This window comes from Perna viridis, chromosome 7, assembly GCF_037379345.1.
Source record: "Perna viridis isolate PV_CMFRI_1.1 ecotype Kerala chromosome 7, ASM3737934v1, whole genome shotgun sequence".
Classification (NCBI taxonomy): Eukaryota; Metazoa; Mollusca; class Bivalvia; order Mytilida; family Mytilidae; genus Perna; species Perna viridis.
Genome location: NC_142451.1, coordinates 31,275,330 through 31,296,804, shown reverse-complemented (window position 1 = coordinate 31,296,804; position 21,475 = coordinate 31,275,330). Strand labels below are relative to the sequence as shown.

Below are 21,475 nucleotides of genomic sequence, written 5' to 3'. Positions count from 1 at the left end.
CTAGAGTTTATCAGTCCGATAATTTTGTTATTACCTTTTTTTCTTATTCACTTGCCAATGGCTACGATCTTGTCCCCCTCGAGCTCCCTAACGTAATCCTTGCCTAGCGAAGATGCTCTTCATTAATCAAACTATATAGTTTTGAAATCTGTTCTTAATAAAATTGACCCATCAACTACCAGAAAAATGTACTTACAAAATGACTGTTTTGTGAATTTTCAAGATGAAGGCGTATTACAAAACGTTAACAAAGACATAAGTAATGAAACTTTCGCATTTCTATACATTTATTTGTTATAGAAAATGAACGTATAAGAGATTATTTTGTTACATGGACGTTAAGTGTAATTATGCCGTAATTCTGCAACGTTTGAGACAATGATTCATGAAATGGTGTTAATTGTTGTTTGGCTGCTACAAGCAGAATCATTTGTCCCATTTTTGAGAATTCCATTCTGTGGAGAAACCACCATAGAACTGCGCCCATTATAGACGGAACCAGTTGCGCGCATGGATGTTGAACTGATCTGGGACATGGTAGTCGAATATGGCCGCCGTAATGGCTTCCTCCTACAGCAACAGATACTGTTAATAAACATCCTTCGAAATTTTCTACCGCTTAAGAAGTAGAGGTAAAAATTGATGGCATGATTAAGATCCGAGAGAAAAAATATTACATTCACAACAAGGAAGTATGTAGCATAAGTATGAATGTCTTTCTTGAAATTCCAGTAGTTTTTCAAGATAAACAAGCAACAGTTTGGTACAGTTAGTATAACGAAAACCACTGAGATGCTGATCAACATTACCGTTATCTGTTGCTGGTGTTTCACTTTGTCCGTGCCTTTTGTTTTGTCTATTTTATTTGTCAACATTTTTTGTTTACTTGAAGCCATTTTAATTCCACAAATGATCAAAGTATTGAAAATTATCAGCAAAACGAACGGAATGATGCTATATACAGCTCCGTCAATCCAGTACCAAACTTTTGCCGAAAATTCTAGGTATTGATCATGAAATGTACAAACCCATACATAAACATTATGAGAATCCTCCTTCGCGGTTATGAAAAATTGAAAATTTACAACGACGAGAAGAACCCCAACTAGAACCATATTTAAACAGGCACGTCGTTTTGTGCACAATTTTGTAACTCTGAGCGGAAACCAAATTGCTATAAAGCGTTCTATTGTCATGGAGACCAAAAGCCAATTAGAATAGTGCATAAGGTATGTTCCAATGAAGAACAACGACTTACACCCAATATCGTACATTCGGATATCGTACAGCGTCAACAGCAAGTACAACAGCTTGAAAATTAAACTCAAAGCATCAACCACAGACAGAACCGCCATATAAAGTGACGATGACGTTAAGGGTTTCATGTTGCATATTGTAATAAGTGCGCAAACACTACCAGGAATTCCGATTCCATTCAGTAAATATAGGTAGTAATTGTTGATATAAACAGCAGCCCTGTACTCAGTATGAGTCATTAACTGGTCAACTATGGAAGGTCCCTTGGCAGTTGTCGTCTGGTTCGGAAAATATGTCGTCTGGTTCAAAAAGTCTGCCGTCTGATTGATATAGTCTGTCGTTTGAGCCATATAGTTTGACGTCTGGTTGTCTAAAATTGTTGTGTTTTCCGGCAACATACTGTTGGTATCCGACATGTTCAGGCTTTGTTAATATCTTATGAAGACATCAACCTGCAATAGTAAAGAATTAGTTTCAAATTATATCCTTTATCTTATCGTATGTATTAGACTACTTTTATCCATATGTTAGCATTAGTGTTAGTAGTTAGAGCGAGTTTTGCCCTTAATTGGTTTGGAAAGTTTGTATTTGTGTCACAAATTAGGTACAGCAGTTGACAAGACATAATTGTGATGGACATGATAGCAATCATTCTTATTCGAAGTTCTTTCTGTAGTTTTTGTGTATGGATAGATTCTTAATTTTACGGAATAACCGGCCGGTTTACGTATTAAGTTGGGAGAATGCTGTTTTTTTATTGACCATGTTTTTATATATTGCCTGACTCCTACGAAGAACTTCTTAACGCGGAAATATTTTGTACTGTTTAACATTTGAAACGACATGATACTATAGATGACGAAAAACTTATCCCTGCATATCATGCCATAGTCACGTATTCAATCCAGAAGATGGATTTTGTTCTTTGATCCAGATGAATATATATATATATTTTTTTTAATAAAAATGCATATCCAAAATCAATAAAGCATAGTTCCCTTTGTAAAAATTCTTTCAGGAAATGTCCAATGGCGAATTACAAGTTTTTCCGCTAGAAGTTCAAGAATGACGCGAGTCTTGTTTGAAAGAACCAAACCGAAACACGAACTTTTCATATAAATATAAAATATAAAAAAAATATCTACTATCGACAAATACATGATGTCAACTTCATGGTGACATTTACACAACGGTTAGATTACACGTTTTCTACATTAATTCAAAAATAATATAAAGCCACACAAGAAGTTTGATAAGTATTACAAAACACAGTTTCTCTATTTGAATACCGCAACGAATAATTTAAGCCTGGGTGAAACCTTGATTCATTGATTTTAGGGTTTATATATTACGTAAAATAGAGAAGTGCAAAACAAAGTTTCTGTGAATGATCTATTCATTTTTGTGAATTTTATGCGGATCTGTTTTTCAGAATTTAGCTTTTCTGAAAGTAATCTCCTTGTAAGAAGTTCATTACTATTGCGTTGACATCAAAGTTCCATTGCCAATTAACTTTCTATGACATTTAAATTTTTATAAATGGATATACATTACCCTAGAAATATTCAGATATGATTGATTTTTTTTATTCGAGTCTCTGATTCAAATGAAGATTCTACCATCTTTCACTTCACAGAATTAATGGTTATTAATTAATGTGACACTTTTATTTCGTAATTATAATGTTTCATGGTGAAATTGACTTAGAATGATAATATTTAAATCAAAATACGTATGTACTGGGATCGACACATTCAAACGTTTCTAAACCAAAGCAAAATTCACCATTCAGACTACGAATGACATTAAATTTATCTTTAAAAATCACACCGAAATCCACGTGGCATCGTAGCAGTGCGCAAGTTGTGTAAAATTCAGGTTCGATGTCGGTTTACATGAAAACCCTGGACGAATGAACACAAAACTTTCCGACATACAGCATTACTGCACTACTACTTAATTGACCTTTCTGAGTTTCTAAACTTTCAAGTCAAAATTCAATTCATCGACCACCATGTCGAAACTGTCTGTCAAATCATTCAAAATCAAGCCACAATCGTTGAAATGAATAATGTCCTTAGATACATGTTCTTCTCAACTAGTTGCAGTAGAATTATCAACATTCCTTTGCCATCACCAAAGCAGAGTTTCATTTTAATTTGTCTTTTCCGGGCTTCCGATGTCACGAGGCGGTAACCATACTACAATGTTAAGATTAAGATCAGTTCACAATTTGTTTTCAATTTAGCTGCCAGTTTTTAGTTTAATACGACGTTTTTTGTTCAGATGGATATTAGATAAAAATGTCTCCTATGACCGTAAATAATAGAACGTTCCCTTCCGACTTGTCGGTCTAATGCAAATAAGGCTCCATTTCTATAAATGCTTCCCTTTTGTTTAAAATCTGGTCCCCAAAAAGAGCAGCAAATAATAGCCTGGTAACCCTTTCTTTGTTATTCTTCTTAATTTTCCTGTCTAGGATTGATGACTAGGTAAACATCAAATGATTTATTATGCGCCTAAGAATAAAGCATTTGTAGGTAAGTTGAGTTCGCAGTAAAACGTTGTTTAGTGGATTTGTTGGCGTTAATAACATAGAATTAATTTTGATGTATAAGAAAAACTATAAAACGGGACCTGAGCCTTAACGGAGTATGTCAATAGAACTATTTTCCTGTGGCGGTGTAAGAGATCAACGATATAAAACAAAGAAACAAGCAAAGCAAAACAAAACAAAAAAAAAATAATAAAAAAATGAAATAACAACTCACAACATACAACAAAAACAAACAGACAAACAAAAAAACACCATAAAAAAGCAATAAAATCAAATCGATTTTATTGATGGAATGATATAAAAGTGAATTAACGTATAAAACTCATCAACTGAAAAAAAAAGGCACACACCCAAAGCTATCCTATTGAGCAGCAGGAGCTGCAACATCTTAAACAGATGTACTTCCATTTAATATTCATGAACTTGAACTTTACATATAGTTTGTCAAATGTCAACTTATTCGAATCAGCATGTGTCTTGTCTGCTAATCTTGACTAAACTGAAATATGTAATACCGAACTTCAGGGGCGAAAATCTCCAATCATTATAGACAATCCAATTCTTATTATTCTGTTTTGGAATTTTGTTATCCCAAGAACATATTGTGACCTACTAGTATTTTTTTTAAAGTGCAAATAGTTGCAGCACATGCTCTGTGCCTCTGTTTCCACAACTCTTCCTACTACCGAAACTCATGAATATCAAGTATGGCACTAGTAGTCTCCTGTCTGGCATTTGAAATTCATAAATGTAGTTGTCTAATATCGTTTCAATGTAATTAGACTGTACTGATGATAAAACAATACACATACCATTTTCCATTTTCTTTTTTCACTATTCATTTGCTTGCAACCCGTTATTTCAATTTTTATGCAACTTTGTTATTTGCAAGTCGAATTATGTTCTCCTTAAATCTACACCGAGCATGCTTGAATTGTACTGAAATTTTGCATTTGTTTGACCTCTCTCATCTCTCGATGGATCACTCTGGTGTAACATTTATAATGGGTATTGGTATAGAGCAGTATGGATTTGCAGTTGGTCTTTTTTGTCACCAATTTAAGCTCATTGGACAATATGTCTGTGAAATGTTCATTTATGAACAACTGAAAACTGAATTATTGTAACCATACCGATTTATGTAGAGGTACATTCAAACATATAATTGAAATACTATTCTTTTTACTTTTGTTTTTTTTTTCATATTCGTTCAGCAAATCCTACTTGTTCATTCCAAGTGTATCCTGTACGGGACGTTTCATATTCCTCCAATGAGTTCGAGTGCTAGCTGGAACTTTGTTGACGATACAATAGAACCACCGTCAATGATATACAATCCGATTACAAAATCATTACCTGTGATTTTAATGACAATCAATCGGATATGAATCGGAACTCGAAAATACCAAATATATCAATTCGTTATAGTTTGATGCATTTAATAGACCAACCGAGGAATTTTACCGAACACACGTCTTCGTTATTAGATCTTTTTCTTACTAATAAAACTAAATTTATTCCGTACACTGCGGTTGGTCCATCATTACTTGAACAAATTCGGTATCATGTCCTATCGTAGGAATAAATAACGTTCCGAAACCGACGCAAACATCAACTAAGCGCAGTTGATATCTGATTAATATCATCGGAATCAAAAACTGAATTCTAGTCCGAACCGCCTAAGATACGTCGAAACTCGTCAAAGTTACTGCGATAATAAAGCCATATGTTGCGCTTAGTTGATGTTTGCAACGGGCATTGAGGTTATTTTTTTGTTCTAAGAGCAAAAGATTCAATCTAGTGGATTCTCTAAATTGTATTTGTGGTCGTAATGAATCCATTTCTCATTTTTACTACATTGTATAGATATAAAGAACTCTGAAATGAAACAATACCAAATTTGCCGGTCATTTTAAACACTGGTCTACTCATGTTTGGTTCGAATCAGCTTAATGATGGTAAAAATATTCACATTATTATGACGGTACAAAAATTTATTCTAAAGAGCAAACGATTCAACAACAACTTACTTCCAACCCACGTTGTCATATTTTGCGAAATTATCGAATTAAGAATTAAACTCATCAATTCTACTTATATTAAGTGTGTGTGTGTGTGTGTGTGTGTGTGTGTGTGTGTGTGTGTGTGTGTGTGTGTGTGTGTGTGTATGTATATATATATATATATATATTTATGTTATTTCGCGCTATATTATAACATGCTGTTCCTTATTAGAGCATGTATTTGATACTCACATTGAATGTGAGTATAATGCAAGAGATTGACTTGTAAAAGCGGAGACGTTTGTTTCCAGATCTTTTCGGTTGTTGTTATATTCTGAAATACTTTGTTACTTGTTTTTCTCTTTTGAATAAACAGGTTTAAACGAAAAGGTGACTTAACATGCTTTGCATAAAGGCATCCTGAACTAATCTCGTTACTCAGAGAGCAACCAACCAATATGATACGCAAAGCAGAGCATACTGGCCGCTATCTGTTAATTATCATGTATACACTCGTCGCACAGTTTCATTTGTGCGGTGGTGAAAAAAGTAAGTCAGTCGACATGTCCCATGATTTCTAACTAGTCTTTCACAAAAATTGTAAGCCATTACAACTGATATTTAACCTTAGTAAAACTAATTTGTGATGATAATGTTTGTTTATGAAAATAGCTTTCGTCATGGTACTACAGTTGGAATGATAATAATACATGTAAATAAGAAGTGCTATTATCATTTACATGAAAACTACTTTACTGTAATCTCAAACATACTAATCAAAGAATATATGACTTCCGTATACTAGTATGTTACATTTCTATTTTATGAGGCTATTTTGCTGTCTTTTTTTTTCAATGTATTATGAATAGCACGTTTTTATTAAGTGTCGTACGGAGCTTCGGTGGCGCATTGGAAGATACTGCATTACTATTAACTGTACCAGATGGAACAAGTGTAATTGGTAGTTTTGATCTTTGATCTTTGTTTTTTTTTTGCTTATTTGATGTTATTATTGACATGTCAAAATTCAAATGCGATCTTTAAAATCAACCAGGAGTTTTTCAACTTAATGCATGTTTGAGTGTTATTTTTTGGTATCATGCTGAGTAGTGATGGAAAGAACAGTTTATGTAGTAGATAGCATGTGACTATTCACTGCCATACCATAACAACAAAATGACATTCACGTCTTTAATCGATACTTTATAAAAAAATGACCGTGCTTTATTGTCTAGAAATATTGCTAAATAGTTCTATAAAATAAACTACTTAACACAAACTTTTTTATTGGTGAATAACTGCTTGAGATAAGGTCATTTTAATATTGTGGCCACTAACATTTCCCTGCTATCGATAACATATTATTCTGCAGTAATCGGGACATGTTTATTGCATACCGGGATGATAATTTTCTTTATTAGCCGACCAGTCAGTTTGCAGATCTAAAAATTGAATATAGGAATTTTATATAACTACAACAAAACAGAGTGATCGGTCTCTTGTGTTTGTCTTGTTTGTTTATTTGTTAGGGTTTAACGCCCGAGCAGCAGTATTTCAGCTATATTCAGGCGATGAACATGAAATTGGTGATAAAATGAACATAAAATGATAATGAAATGAAAAATGGGATGGGACACAAGGACAAATTCCGATTGCCACTGGAAATAGGGAGAGGTGGGTAGGGTCGGGCAATTTAGCCTCTTGTGGCGGAGCCCTATGGTTCCTACTCCGTGAGAATACCACAGTAGGGTTCTTTAACGTACAAGGAACGTGGCATCTTTCCCAACACGGTGCACCAATATGGTTTGCGGTCAGGTTTTCCGTATTATAACCTAACAATCCCAGCATGTAACACGCCAGGGGTACCCCATTCCACCACCTTGGGCACACACACAGTTGCTGTGTGGGCAGAGCGCCCTAGCCCCCGGCTAGGGTTCTGAGCACTATTAAGTGACCTTTTACGACAAGCTTAGCGCTGCTGCAGGCCTATTCTTTTGACACCCAGACCTGCACGGGGCCGGTCTCTTGTGTACCATACTATAGTATTTCGAACATTTCGAAAATACAATCTTAAGAGCAATGCGCTACGCACGACGTTCCTCCTTTTTGTCACTTTTTCAGTTTATTTCTGTTTTTTTTTCTTTTTGTATGTGTTACAAAATGTGTAATGACACATCTGTATTACGATAAAATTGAAAAATTAACATGCTCCGTTTCTGCACCAATTTACAACGAAATCAATACGTCACTAATTTTTCACAATCTTCCACGTATAGCTCATTGTAAAATACACTCTATTTATCCTCTTAATGCCAATTTTCGTTTGACCAAAAATGATATTTCCATATCATATTGATGTTTTATATTTATGTTTGAAGAAAAAAAAATAAAATAAAAATTAAAAAACAAAATATTTACTGTACACTACTTGAAACCTAATAGTTTTCCTCATTAGTAGATAAAGTGGGAAAATAAATTCCATATGACTTGAATTGAAAGACAAGAAAAAAATGATTTCTGTCATTAAAGAAACAAAGTAAAATTTCAGCATATACATTTTCGTTGACAATTTAAATATATTATTTTAATCATTTCAAATTGATTTTTGATTGCCATAGGTTGCAAGCCACAGACAAATTAAACCAGAAAAATGCACACATTCAAGTGTTTCTTTTGTCATCCCTGTATGGTTTTTGTCTGTCGTTGTAAGGTAAAAAAGTGTTTTTTGTTCATATGCTAATTGAATCGTCACAGAGAATCTTTTTCGGCGAATGAACTAAAATTGACGCATATTGACATTGATTGGAAAGAATGTCGTGCAGGTTCATTGTATCTATATATTTTTTTGCTGCAAATGTATAAATGCACTAATCTTTTCCGTAATCGATAGTACATTATTGGACAAGTGTGAATGACCCTACATTGCCAAAGCAACTAAAACATGTTTTGATGTTGGTTTATACAATCTGCTTTGAAGAATTATTATACTCAGCTCATTGCAGCAAGGTCAAAACCGCTATTTTCATGAAATTATATTTAGATAATGATGGAAATGCAGCCTACGAAAAAAGAAGCTGATTATCAAGACAATTTGAACAAATATGAAAACATCCAACTGGAAATATGTCTGGGACTAAAATGTGAGTTGGGAAATCATGGTTGGAACGATACTGAATCTCAGAAACACCGGGAGAAACAACAAACGACATTCATAGGGTGGAAACGAATGATAAAAAACTTGAACTTCAATCGACAAGAAAAATGGATCTAGTTCACTAGCTATAACGAGCGATTTCTGCTATTTTAGACATACACAAACACGAACAAAAACACACACTGAATTAATCGAGTAATGCATGTTAGTCAATGTAGACATTGGCAAATTTAAGATCGTGCTCGAAATTTGGTTGTTTTAACAACACCAAGGATAGGATTGCTTATCAATGATTTAATACCCACGTGACGAAAATCTGCTGTTGATAATGTATTCCTATTTTTACCCTACGTGTAGCATCTTTCATATCAAATTGCCTTTATTAACTGCACAACTTGTACATTTGCCCCCTTCAATTTTGCTTATTGTAGAAATTGTTTCCAAAAGAAATAAATTATTGCATTCAAGAACATCATAATGTCCTGACCCTTCAGAATGTTATGAAGTAGTATTTACTTGACAATTGTTCGGAATATTTGGGCCACTCAATAGCATGATTTGGCAAAATAGGCAAAGCATACCGAAGTTTCCATATATGCTTCTGTTTTTGATATTTATTCAGAAAAAATCAGAGCAAACATTTAAAATGCGCTGAAAAGAAGTTATGCATGTATGTATTAAATTTGAAAAAAAAAATATCCATCATTTTTTTTTAGTTCTAGATGATAAGATGGAACAATATATTAATAAATGTTAAACATTTTACATGTGATTGAATAAAATATCAACTATGATAAAAATAAGGAAAATATTTGGAATGCCTTTCCATCACATTGACATTTTGTGTACAACTAAAAGATTACATATTGTTTTAATTGTAATCAGAATCTGTAATTGTAACACAAATGGAAGAAACTCCTAATACATTGAGGTGGTATATTCTAGGGTAACAGAATATTTCAAATTTCAACTTTGCACTTTGGTTTATACATTCAACAAAACCCTCCTAATTGACCCATTTGCAGTGATAACGAGGGCACGTCTACTATCAATTTAGATAAATCGTTGATTGTCGAATGATACCCAAATAATAAATATTTTGACACTTGTCACCCAAGGATCGTCCATGTTTTAAAAATTAATTGTTAATTGAAAATGACAATACACATGCGCTACATGTGCTTCTGAATAGGTTCAAATTTTATGTCTTATGCATATTACTACCCAAAGGACTTGAGATAAAGGATAGTACAGACACTGTGAAATCAGCTTCATATCTTGACCTACACTTAGAGATCGGTGGAAAACTGTATACCAAACTTTACGACAAACATGATGACTTTTCATTCATAATTGTCGACTTTCCTTTCATCTATGGCGACATCCCTTCAGAACCTGCGTATGGAATTTGCATATCAGAACTCATCCGTTATGCCAGAGCTTGCCGTAAATACGCAGACTTTTTGTATCGCTTTAGACTTCTTACAATTAGGCTTCTGGGACAGGGTTATGTTGCTACACGGTTGAAGTCATCACTACAGAAGCTTTATTGTCGTCATCATGAACTCGTGGATCGTTATGGTGTATCCATCTGCACCATGAAAACTAATTTGTTCAACGTGTCATAGTTTTCCTTTCCTCTTTCGTCTACCCGGGACTTGACTTTTTATGAGCAACTCGGCGAGTGTTTCTAGAAAAGTAGAGGGCGCTTACCCTATCGGTGCACTTGGTCCATGCCCCCAGTGTTTAGTCCGAGTTGCTCATATACTTTCGTTATTTTATATGTATTATTTTAGTTACTTTATATTCTTTGTTGTGTTTGTCTGTTTTCAATATCTGGTCTTTGTTCCTGGATTACATTCTTTATATTTCCGCTAGAATCTTGGTTCCCTTGATTACTCTTTGCATCAATAGTTGGAACAAAGAATGCAATGAATATCTCTTTTTCTTGAGAAATACAACAAATCACTTTAGATTTGAAAGAGACTTTTGTAAATTACCATTATTAAAAAATAGAAGAAGCAATATATAATTTTGTTCGAAGAAAATGTGATTGCGTCCTATAAATTTAAATTGGTAATAATTATTTTTAAAAATGCGATGTTTCAGTCGACGTATATTGGTTGTTAAATTACAAAGAGACGATTTCATGTGTCTTTAAAAATTTGATAAGACACAAGGTTTAGAACATATTTTTGCTACTAATGCAATATAAACGCAAAACGTTTTGCAAAAATAAAGTGCAGTTGCGTGGATGAAACATTATACAATGACCCTCAACATATTAAATTATTCAATCAGTTCCATGGTGTTTTGTCCAAACTCGCAAAATAAGGAAAAACCCTTTTGAAATTATTTAAACACTAAAAACAATAAATTCCAAATGAAAGTGATTCCATACATGCATGATCTTAATTTAGAATCGCTAAGCATCTGAACTGCTTTAAAAGACAAACGTACGATAATTATTTTTCGGACTTACCTGAAATTGGAATTATGCAATGGTCCTAACATATACGTACTACAGCTATCATCACTTCACAATACAAAGCAAGAGTAAGTTTTTATAGTCACGCAGGCAATGGCATTTTCAATGTTACGGATTATTTGAAATTGTCAATAAAAATGTCAATCAATCATTCACACATTTCCCCAAAGAAAAATTTTGATAAATATCATCGTCACAAAGCAGCTAGAAACATAGAGTTACAAACAAGGTTATTAAAGTTTTAAGAAGATGTTCACCTGACGGCCTTTACAAATACGGTTGCACTAAAATTTGCTGCAACAATTTTTCGAAATGACCACTGAACTTCATTTGATCATCAAGTAAATTTTCAAGTATAAAATTGCTATTGGTAAATTTGTTTGATATTCGTATTCGGCGAGGCTTTTTGAAGGAATATATCACGATTGTAGATGTACTTTAAAAAATAATGATATATTACTATACTTTAATCAATAATAGATATATCTAATCACGAAAGTTTTTTGCCAATTTCACAGAAGAATTGACATCTATACTTAAATCATGATGTACTGACTATTACAGAGATATACAAAGAGTAATCAAGGGAACCAAGGTTATAGTGGTAATAAAAAAAAGTAATCCAGGGACAAAGACCAGACAAGAAAAACAGACATACACAACAATGAAAATAATGTAACTAAAATCATATATAAAAAGTAACAAATGCAAATGAGCAATTCAGACTCCACTAAAAACTGGGAGCATGGACCAGGTGAACCGCCGAGTTGCTCATAAAAAGTTAAGTCCGGGGTAGGTGAAAGAGAAAAGGGAAACTACGAAACGTTGAACCACGATTTCATGATGACGGGGTAGACTATCGAGTAAAGGAAAAATATGACACGTTGAACAAATCGGTTTTCATGGTGCAGATTGATGCACTGTTACGATACAGTTCATGATGACGACCATAAAGTTTCGGTAGTAATGACTTCAATCTTGTAGCAACATAACCCTGCCCTCCCAGAAGCATATTTGCTGGAAGTCCAACGTGGTACAAAAAGTCTGCGTTGCTACGACAAGCTCTGGCATAACGCATGGGTTGTGATATGAAAACTCCATACGCAGGTGGTGAGGGATGTTGCCACAGATGAAAGGAAAGTTGTCAATAAGGAATGAAGGAATGAAAAGTCATCGTGTTTGTCATATAGTTTTGTCAATATTTTTCCCTTACCACCGACCACAGAGTGTAGGTTAAGAAATGAGGCTGACTTTACAGTATCTGTAGTATATTAAAAAATACCCTGTCCAGAAGTTGAAATGATCGATTTCGTCCTAGTGTGAATAATGTTTGACAAGTGTCGCGAAACTGCATTAATGTTCCTAGATTATTACTGCACTGTACTTATTTTCCCACCACTGAATCAGGTTAGGGGAGGGTTGAGCGCTCACAAACATGACTGTCGTTGTCTGTTCATAGTTATACGTTTTATGTTTTCTTTTTCCATAAATACGAAATTCGATTTTCGTATTTTAGGAATAGTGTCTTTATTCTTTTTAAAATTTCGGGCCTTTTACGGCTTGCTTTATGGCATGTGTTTTTCCAAAATTGAATTCTGTGTGGTGACATGTAGCAGTTTAATTGTTCATTGTGTGGCTTTTGATGGATGACTATTTCATTGACAATCATACCATCTCTCCTATTTTTATGTATACGATAAATGAATAACTTGAAATTCGAAGTACATATATATATTCTTGTTCTATTATTGTTGATTATAATATTTAAGTCAAAACCATGGTATACTCTGGTAAATTTGAAACTAATAGAAAAAAACAAGACGCACATTTCGGCCTTTTTCGTATTTTAACTTACTTTTCACTGAAAACTAAATTGTTCAAATGGATTTGTGTTGTTTAAAGTGACAAACATCTGAGGCTTAAGTAAGAAATGTATTGGTAATTTTTAAGCGAATCTCAGTCGACTATTTTATATGTTTAGAATCTGTGACAAATATGTAATGTGCAATAATGGCATCATGGGCAGAACTCGATGTTCTGAAATTAATTGATACTTAGAAAGCTTGGAGAACATGTGGCGTAATTGACATTTATTGACAATGCTGACATGCATCAATAAGATTATGAAATGGCAAATGCATTTATACTCGATAAGAAGAAAAGTTTTGAATCATGAAGAAAATTTCGAAGTAAAACTTTTATTTACAGTAAAATCATTGTCGTGTAACGATAAAGAAACATGTTGCTAGATAATCAGCAATAGAAACTTTGGTTTGTAGATACCATATGAAAGACATTGTACATTTTACGATGTTATCTCCATTGATAACCCATAATTTGTGGAATGGATTCCATTTATTTATCCACCAGAATTATAGATTAAAGATACTACTGAAACAGTCTTCCCTGCGTTATTTTCAGACCTTTACCCTTCACGTCAAATTCGACGACAGAAATCGTCTCGGTACAAATATAAATGACAAACGGGACATTTTTAATTCAAAAATATAAATTTCCTATTCATGGGCAGAAATATACCAGGTTACCCCTGCATAGTGTTTTTTTTGTAGTTGTTCAGGTATGTCAGAGCTATTAGCAATTATTTTAACTATGTATTGAATCTAAACAGATTTTTTCCTGATGCTCAGAATTTATTGGAATATTTTTTTGTTTCTGACACAGAGATAGAAAATGATGGACTCAATAATATCATCTAATATATATATGTCTCCTGTTATTTGTACTTAATTTTGTACAATAATTTTCATCTTGAACTTTAGACATCTTTCTGGACTATACAATATCTCACATCTAGTAATTCCATTCAATAACATATATCATTCCCCCTTTGAAACACACTTTTTTCGTTTAACATGGGCATGATTGCATCAAATACAAAAAATACCAACCATATAAATTGGAAATTTCGAATGCTGTATACGTGTTTTAAGGGGTAACTTCTCACCAGCAGCATTAGAATCAAATATATAAGAAGATCTAAATCCAAACTTTATCATATACAAGAGATACTCAAAACCAAAATTATCAAAATATGAATCAAATTCATCATCAGAAGAGAGGTTCTACCTAAGTGCTGTTTAAAAAGTGAAACATATTGTCACGAAGTATTTTCCACTAAATATGAAGTTGTCCTGTATTGAAAAGTGCATAATATCAGTTGATCAGGGTGAAGAGATTATCAATTCAGAATGTGTTATACAAATATGATTTGATCAAAATTGCATTTGAATAATTAAACAGTTTGTATATGATTTTAGCCACAATTTTATTTTTTCTTCTAAAAATATTCCCATATGTAATCCTGGGATTTAGATGCTGAACAAGATGCTACCTGGATAAGCAAGAAATTCTTCCATTTGACGGAAGTGCCGATATAACATATCATTTAGAGTACTTAAAACGCCAAACAGTAATATATTTTCAATTAACAAAGAACAAGATAACACGAAGGCATCAAAATTAAACACAAAATCTTATTTCAACCCCTTTAAAACGGATAACTCGGAAATCATCTTAAGCTCAGAGTAAACAGAAACAAAAGTACAATCGAAAAATTTCATGCATGCTTGCCTTTGTTGTATACCTTTATGCTTATAACTGATAAGTTACATTGTACATTGTAATTTCCTAAAGAGTTCTAAAAACGTGTATTAAGAGTAATCCATGAAATCAAAACAATACGTTCCAAAGATAAGAACTAGACAGGGAAAATACAAACACACACAACAAAGAACATAAAAACTTAAATAACATGTACAAAGAAACAAAACTGAATGTGCAACTCGGACTCCAATTAAGCTGGGAGCATGAACCAGGTACACCGGTTGGGTACGCATCCTCTGCTTTTCTGCAAACACCGACAGAGTTGCATATAAACGGTCACGTCCGGGGTAGACGAAAGAGAAATAAAAAAAAACTATGACATGGACAAATTTGTTCTTATGGTGTAAATAGTTACAGCAGCACGACTTATGGATTGCCTAGAACCATTTCAGCTAGTTGTATACATTTGAATGCGCTTCAGTGGTAGACAGTCAACATCAATGTAACAACCAAACAAACAAACAAACAACAAAAAAAAACAAACAAAAACAAAACAAAAAACAAACAAAGCAAAAACAAAACAAAACAAGAAAGTTTAAATAAGTAAAAAGAAATCCACATGAACTTACCTTTAAACATAAATCCTCACTTGTTGGATTTGTTAAGAGAAACTCATTTGGAATTTAACGTAATAATCGTATTATTTGACTGTCAATAACATCATTTGGAAAGCGGCAAATTAGTTCAATTTTCATTTTATATTCGCCTCAAGAAAAGTGATTTTCAAATAATCATATGATTAGCCATAACTCTTCTCATTGGTCCTTATAATCCTTCAGATTCAGAACTATAGAGAGACGAAATAGAAAATTCTCTGAAAGGAAAATTACAGTCCTTATACATACATATTATAGATCAGAATAAAATTTTGTAGGTTTGATTATTTTACCACGGGGCATCCTCCTTTTGCCTTTTAAATTTAGTCTGATTTAGCGAATAAAAAGTTTATTAAAATTTTCTCGAGAAATCTACCCTCATTTGCCTCTTTTCACTTTTCGTGATTGACAGGTAATTAAAATCAATATTACTTAAGACCTTTTCTGTCAGTATCGATTTCAATGGTCCATTCAATGTAAAAACAAAAATGAAATCAGAAATCTGTCAAAGAATAATTACTTATCCAATATAAAATTGTCCTGTCGAGCGAAACGAAAACATTAGATGCCCATTTACAAGTAACTTAATTTAGTCTTTGAGGCGAAACCTGTTTTAACACATCAATGACATTTAACATTAATTAAAATCAGATTTATTCAAAAAATAAAACTCAAAACATTTTTGACATTTGACGAAGCATTCAGTAAAACTGAGTGGATCAGATGTTTACACAATGTTGATCAAATCCAACCGTCAGTGCATGATGTTCTAAATAACCAGTTAAATCAATTTGATTATAGATCCTATGCGAAAAAATTCAATTGAGAAAGTTTAGGGGACAAAATTTTTAGTTCAAGTCAACGAATGTGAGATGAATTACTAGCGGCATACTCACTATTCTCTATGGTATCGTTTAATCTGCTTTTGGACGGCTCGGTATTTGCGATATCACACCACTCGTGATGTAATATGAACAAGTAATATGAAAAATTCGCCGTTGCGATAGGTTGCTATGTGAGTGTATCGTTTTCTTTAAAAACTGATTGGTCGAAAACAATGTCGTGAAGTTTCTAACATTTTTGTCCAGAAACCATTGATGATGTCACAGACGTACGATCTCTACGCTAGAATTTTTGGTATGAGAAGCTGAAAGTCAAACGGCTAAAATATTCAAAGAATCATGGAGAAAAGGTTTTATAACTTGTAAAAGTTGAATATCGCAATAATTTCGACTCTATTTAATTTCAACAACATAATTTACTTGCCTAGACTCGGTTGTATTGATGTTGAAATCAAATAACTTGATGTTTTGTCATATTCAACTTTCACTCATTATGAAATCTAAAATTACAAAGCGGACGTTGTGTCCTGACACAACACCATCTTCATCCTCAATAGTGTATACGTAACGCCGTTGAAATACTCCGGTAAGAATGTATTTAAATATTTTTGGTTTATAGTATGCAGTTTACTTCCAAAGTATTTGGTTCCAATGTTGAGAATGAGAGGTTAATCCTTGAAACACGTGTACAGCATACCGAAATTTGCAGTATTTGTATGATTGGTCTTTTTGAATTTCTTAACTAATGTGTTGTATTTCTTGAAACTATGATTCAAATTGTTATTATGTTCCGATGTGTCTTAATAATTCCAATCTAATTAGAATATATCTTTTTCGTGCATTATGTTTTTCACTTTCTACAGTCTCAGTGGTAATACATGCTTTCAAAAAAAGCGATGGATTTATCAACTGCCCTTCGTGTTTATGGCTAGATCTGATCATAAATCATATCTTTATGATGGGTATTTTTTTGTATTTTACTGGGTCGATGCCACAACTGGTGGATCATATATCCCTGTTATTATTTACAAACATAGTAGTAAGGATTGTCTGACCACAGTAATTTAATAATCTATATTTCAATAAAAACACTAGATGAACAACACAACTTTTAATTCGGAACCTGCAAATAGTATTTACCAATTTGACGTAGCACGAAATTCAAACCCGTCAAATACTGAGGTTTCAATTCTTGTATTAAACGAAAAAGTTGCCTTTTTTAAATATTCTAGTAGAACTTACCGATGCTTAATTCGGCTTCCTATTTCGAAATTGTTGTTTTGATTACTTTTAGTAAACAATTTATCTTTGAATCCTGAATTTTCAAAGTATTTGGTTCTAATGCTGCTGATGAGAACTATCTCCTTGAAACACGTGTACAGCATACTGAAAATTGCGATATTTATGACTGGTTATTTTCATCTAAAGGAAATGTATAAGATGTATTGAAGGCGTTTCAAAAACAAGTACTATCTTTGAAAATATAGATGGTCGACGCAGTTACGTTTGTTCTTTTTATTTATTATTTTCTACATTTCATTCAGGAAATGACACATGGCATGCAATTTTAATTTTCGATACAGTTTTTTTTTCGGACGCAACTAAGTTATCAGTATTTGGCCAATCGGGAAACAAATACCATAAGATGACTTGCGTTTCCATGGAAGAGCGTCTTTAAGGTCAAAGGGTAAAAATAAAAACTATACCGACTGCGTCGAAATAATGTTTACGTGCATACTATTTGAGTTGCCTGATTCAGTTACATATATTTGATCATGATATGCACGTAGTTTTTGATTTTTTATTGTTTCAGAGATATTTAACGTGTGACGAGGAGAAACGTCCTGACTGCACACCATGACCGAATCAATGACAGTTTTGTGTTTGTAAACTGTAAACATATTAATTCTTTGCGGTTGCTATTTTTAAAGATTCTGCCAAGTGAACAAATTCGCCGGTTTCACTTTCGCGGTTTCATAAAAAATGATTAATTGTATATAGTGATAAGAATCAATTTCGCGGGTACCTTTTTTTTCTGTACACTCCGAATATTACAATTCTATCATATTTACATCCACAGCGCCTATTCCTCAATCATCTGCGATCTTTGGGCTTACTATTTATTTGAGGCAAATATACATCAGAATAATTGAATGAATATTAAAAGTATTTCTTGTATAGACTTTTCTTCTATATCTTAACATCACTATCCGTTTTTGAGTGGAATTTAATGTTGTAAATCGCTCCATTGCAGTCGATCTGAATCAGGAACTATGAGTTTTCATATTGATGTTTTGAATAATACTCTACTGCGTCTAACTTGAAATCATAAAATTTCATGTAAAAACAATTTTTCAAATGTGAAATCGGTGTAGGAAATACCATATTTAGAATGCTTCATTTGTTTCTAATTGCTGATAAGTTTTAGATTCAATTCATTTCCCGTGTGAACCTAGTTTAGTTGTTGCAATCAGTTTGAAGTCTCAAGTTATTTTTTAAAGAAAAGGTGCATTTCTTTCTAATAGTCATGGTTTGTTTTCCACGACGCAATTAAACGCAATATGCATATACACTGAAATACTTGTACGCAGTTTTTGTGTCAATCATTAAATAAGACGTTAAAAAATTGAGGACAATTGTTTTCAAATATTGAATTACAATACTTGATATGCAGTACAGTGTATTGTGCCAAAAATATTGTAGAACAGCGTCATGACATTAAACATGGATCAGCAATAATGATTTGTGATATATAATATAAAATAACCAATCATATTGTATTGCAAATTTCGATATACTGTACATGTGTTTCAAGGAGTAACCTCTCATAATCAGCATTAGAATCAAATACATAAAAAGATCTATTAGTAAATCAAAAAGTCAATTGTATACAAGTATTCAAAACCAAAACTATCGAAATAGGAAACCAAAATTCAACATAAAGAGTTTATACTATGTGAAATACAAGGAATGAAGCCTCAGTGTTTTAGTTGTTAAAATATTGAATTTAATTAAAATTTATGTTATGTAGTGTTTTGTAACATTTGATGATATTGCAGAATGTCGTGACTTTTGGTGATTGAACATGTATCAACAGTTACAATAAAAGCAGTTGTTTTTATAATTTTGTGACAATGTAAATAAAACAGCAATTTCTTTTAATCATAATTAAATCCATACTCCCTGAACGATGAAATGGTATCAGTTACATGGTAAGAACAAGTCTGGAAATAGAATTAGCATTGTTTGCTTTTTACTACACCATGCAGTCGTCTAGCACAACAGTAGGTTCACTGCTGTTTTACCCATTTTATACAACACTTACCTACATTATGGCCATCATTGATGCGAAAAAGTTTGGCTAGCCACAAAACTTAGTTCAACTCAACATTTCACTTTGAAGTCACTCTACCAAGTCAAAAACATAGTGGCCAATTTCGTTTTCCCAGTTTTCCCTTGATTTTGCAAGTTTATGTACTGTTTAAGAACAGATCTCAAATCAGTCACCCACTCCATATAAAAATCAAACAATATATAGAGTGGGTGACACATAAGCCTCCAACATTGTCGTTTAATATATTTGTTTCAATTAAAGGATTTAAGTTTTTCAGTTTAAATGTATTTTAGAGCTTTGTTGCTAAAGAAGTCAAAGAGGGGTTCGGTTTTGATCGGCTTCATAGTATACTTTTAACATACCATTCTTAGGAATAAACCCCCTCTTCTTTCAATAATCAATAAGGATATGTAATTTTGATGAAAGATTAACATAAACAAGGAATTCTGGATCAACATAATACTTTTTGAAGCAAAGAACATAAACATGCGTGTCAATTCAGATTCTGAATTTAAAATATAAAAAATGCGATTTTCATTTCTGCGAATTTGAGAAAAATTCCACGTCAGTAATGTTAAAATTTCATTAAGCGCGTTTTAGTATTAAGAATGCAAGTCGATCTTTTTTTGCATTACCAGAAACATCGCAAAAATTTCTGTAATTACAATATTCTAGCCCAAATATTTCTACAAAAGAAAAAAATCGTTAATGATTGTAACAGTTCTGATGTTTTGAATCATTATCAAATTCAAAGATTGGAACGAGTCATGAACATAGCGTTATGAAAAATAGATGAATTAAAGAAAACTAAGATAACCAAACTAATAAAGAAATCAAGATAATACAGTAAAAACAAAGAGGAATTTGTAATATTTTTTCTTGAAACACAGTTTCAGCATTCAATGTCATTATAACTTTATCTGTACAGTACTGATTTTGATCAAAATTGACGTAATGTTTTCTTAAGTTATACTCTATAAGACATTTCATTTTATCATAAATTAAACAAGTATTCTGACTTTATTTCCAATCCACCTGTACCTTGACAATAGGTTTAACGAACATCATCCTTCAATAAATTGATCTAAATGGGATGGATAATGTTCAATCAAATTACTCATTATCTAAATTAACTCATTGTAGTTGTCAATTTCATGCTTATTTTACCATTTAAAGCGTATTTACAATTTACCTAAATATAGGCATACGTCAAGAAATAAGATTTTATTTATAAATAATATTAAGGAAAGTCGATAGATGGAAAGTAAACAAACTAAGATGTCAAGGAATGGGAAAGGCCACAAACATGGAAGAACACCACAAATCAATCTAAAACAACAAAACTAGAAAAAATGAAAGGGCCATTTAGATGACAATTACCAGATATATCTGACAATTCGTGTTTTTTTTTTATTTTGCTTTTCTTAAAACCGTTGCGAAGTGCTTACAAGTGATACTATACTCGTCTTCATTGAGATGATGGATTAACAGTTGAGATTTATGCATTCAAAAGTTTTAAACCAATTTTATAATGACGAATTTATTTGTTTTTAGTTATACGTGGGAGTATGAAGTTCAACTGCAGACATATAACCGCTTGCTGATCTATAACATATCCAT

General features: G+C 32.7%; 1 protein-coding gene across 7 annotated transcripts; it reads right to left on the bottom strand.

Annotated features, from left to right (window-relative positions):
- Window positions 1–256: 256 nt before the first annotated feature.
- Window positions 257–17,987, bottom strand: LOC148612282 (thyrotropin-releasing hormone receptor-like). Of its 7 annotated transcripts, XM_088593571.1 has the most exons (4): window positions 16,576–17,720; window positions 15,653–15,897; window positions 3,223–3,458; window positions 257–1,709 (listed from the first exon to the last, which is right to left on the bottom strand). In XM_088593571.1, the coding sequence occupies exon 4, from the start codon at window positions 1,671–1,673 to the stop codon at window positions 384–386; it is 1,290 nt and encodes a 429-aa protein (XP_088449697.1). In that variant the 5' UTR covers window positions 1,674–1,709; window positions 3,223–3,458; window positions 15,653–15,897; window positions 16,576–17,720; the 3' UTR covers window positions 257–383. The 7 variants fall into 7 exon arrangements, with proteins under 7 accessions (XP_088449697.1, XP_088449696.1, XP_088449702.1 ...); XM_088593570.1 differs by lacking the exon at window positions 3,223–3,458 and having other exon boundaries at window positions 16,576–17,717; XM_088593576.1 differs by lacking the exons at window positions 3,223–3,458; window positions 15,653–15,897; window positions 16,576–17,720 and adding an exon at window positions 17,764–17,987.
- Window positions 17,988–21,475: the final 3,488 nt, after the last annotated feature.

What these genes read in the sequence shown, in the direction of transcription:
- LOC148612282 (XM_088593576.1), bottom strand. Translation starts at nt 1,673, where the DNA reads ATGTCGGATACCAACAGTATGTTGCCGGAAAACACAACAATTTTAGAC.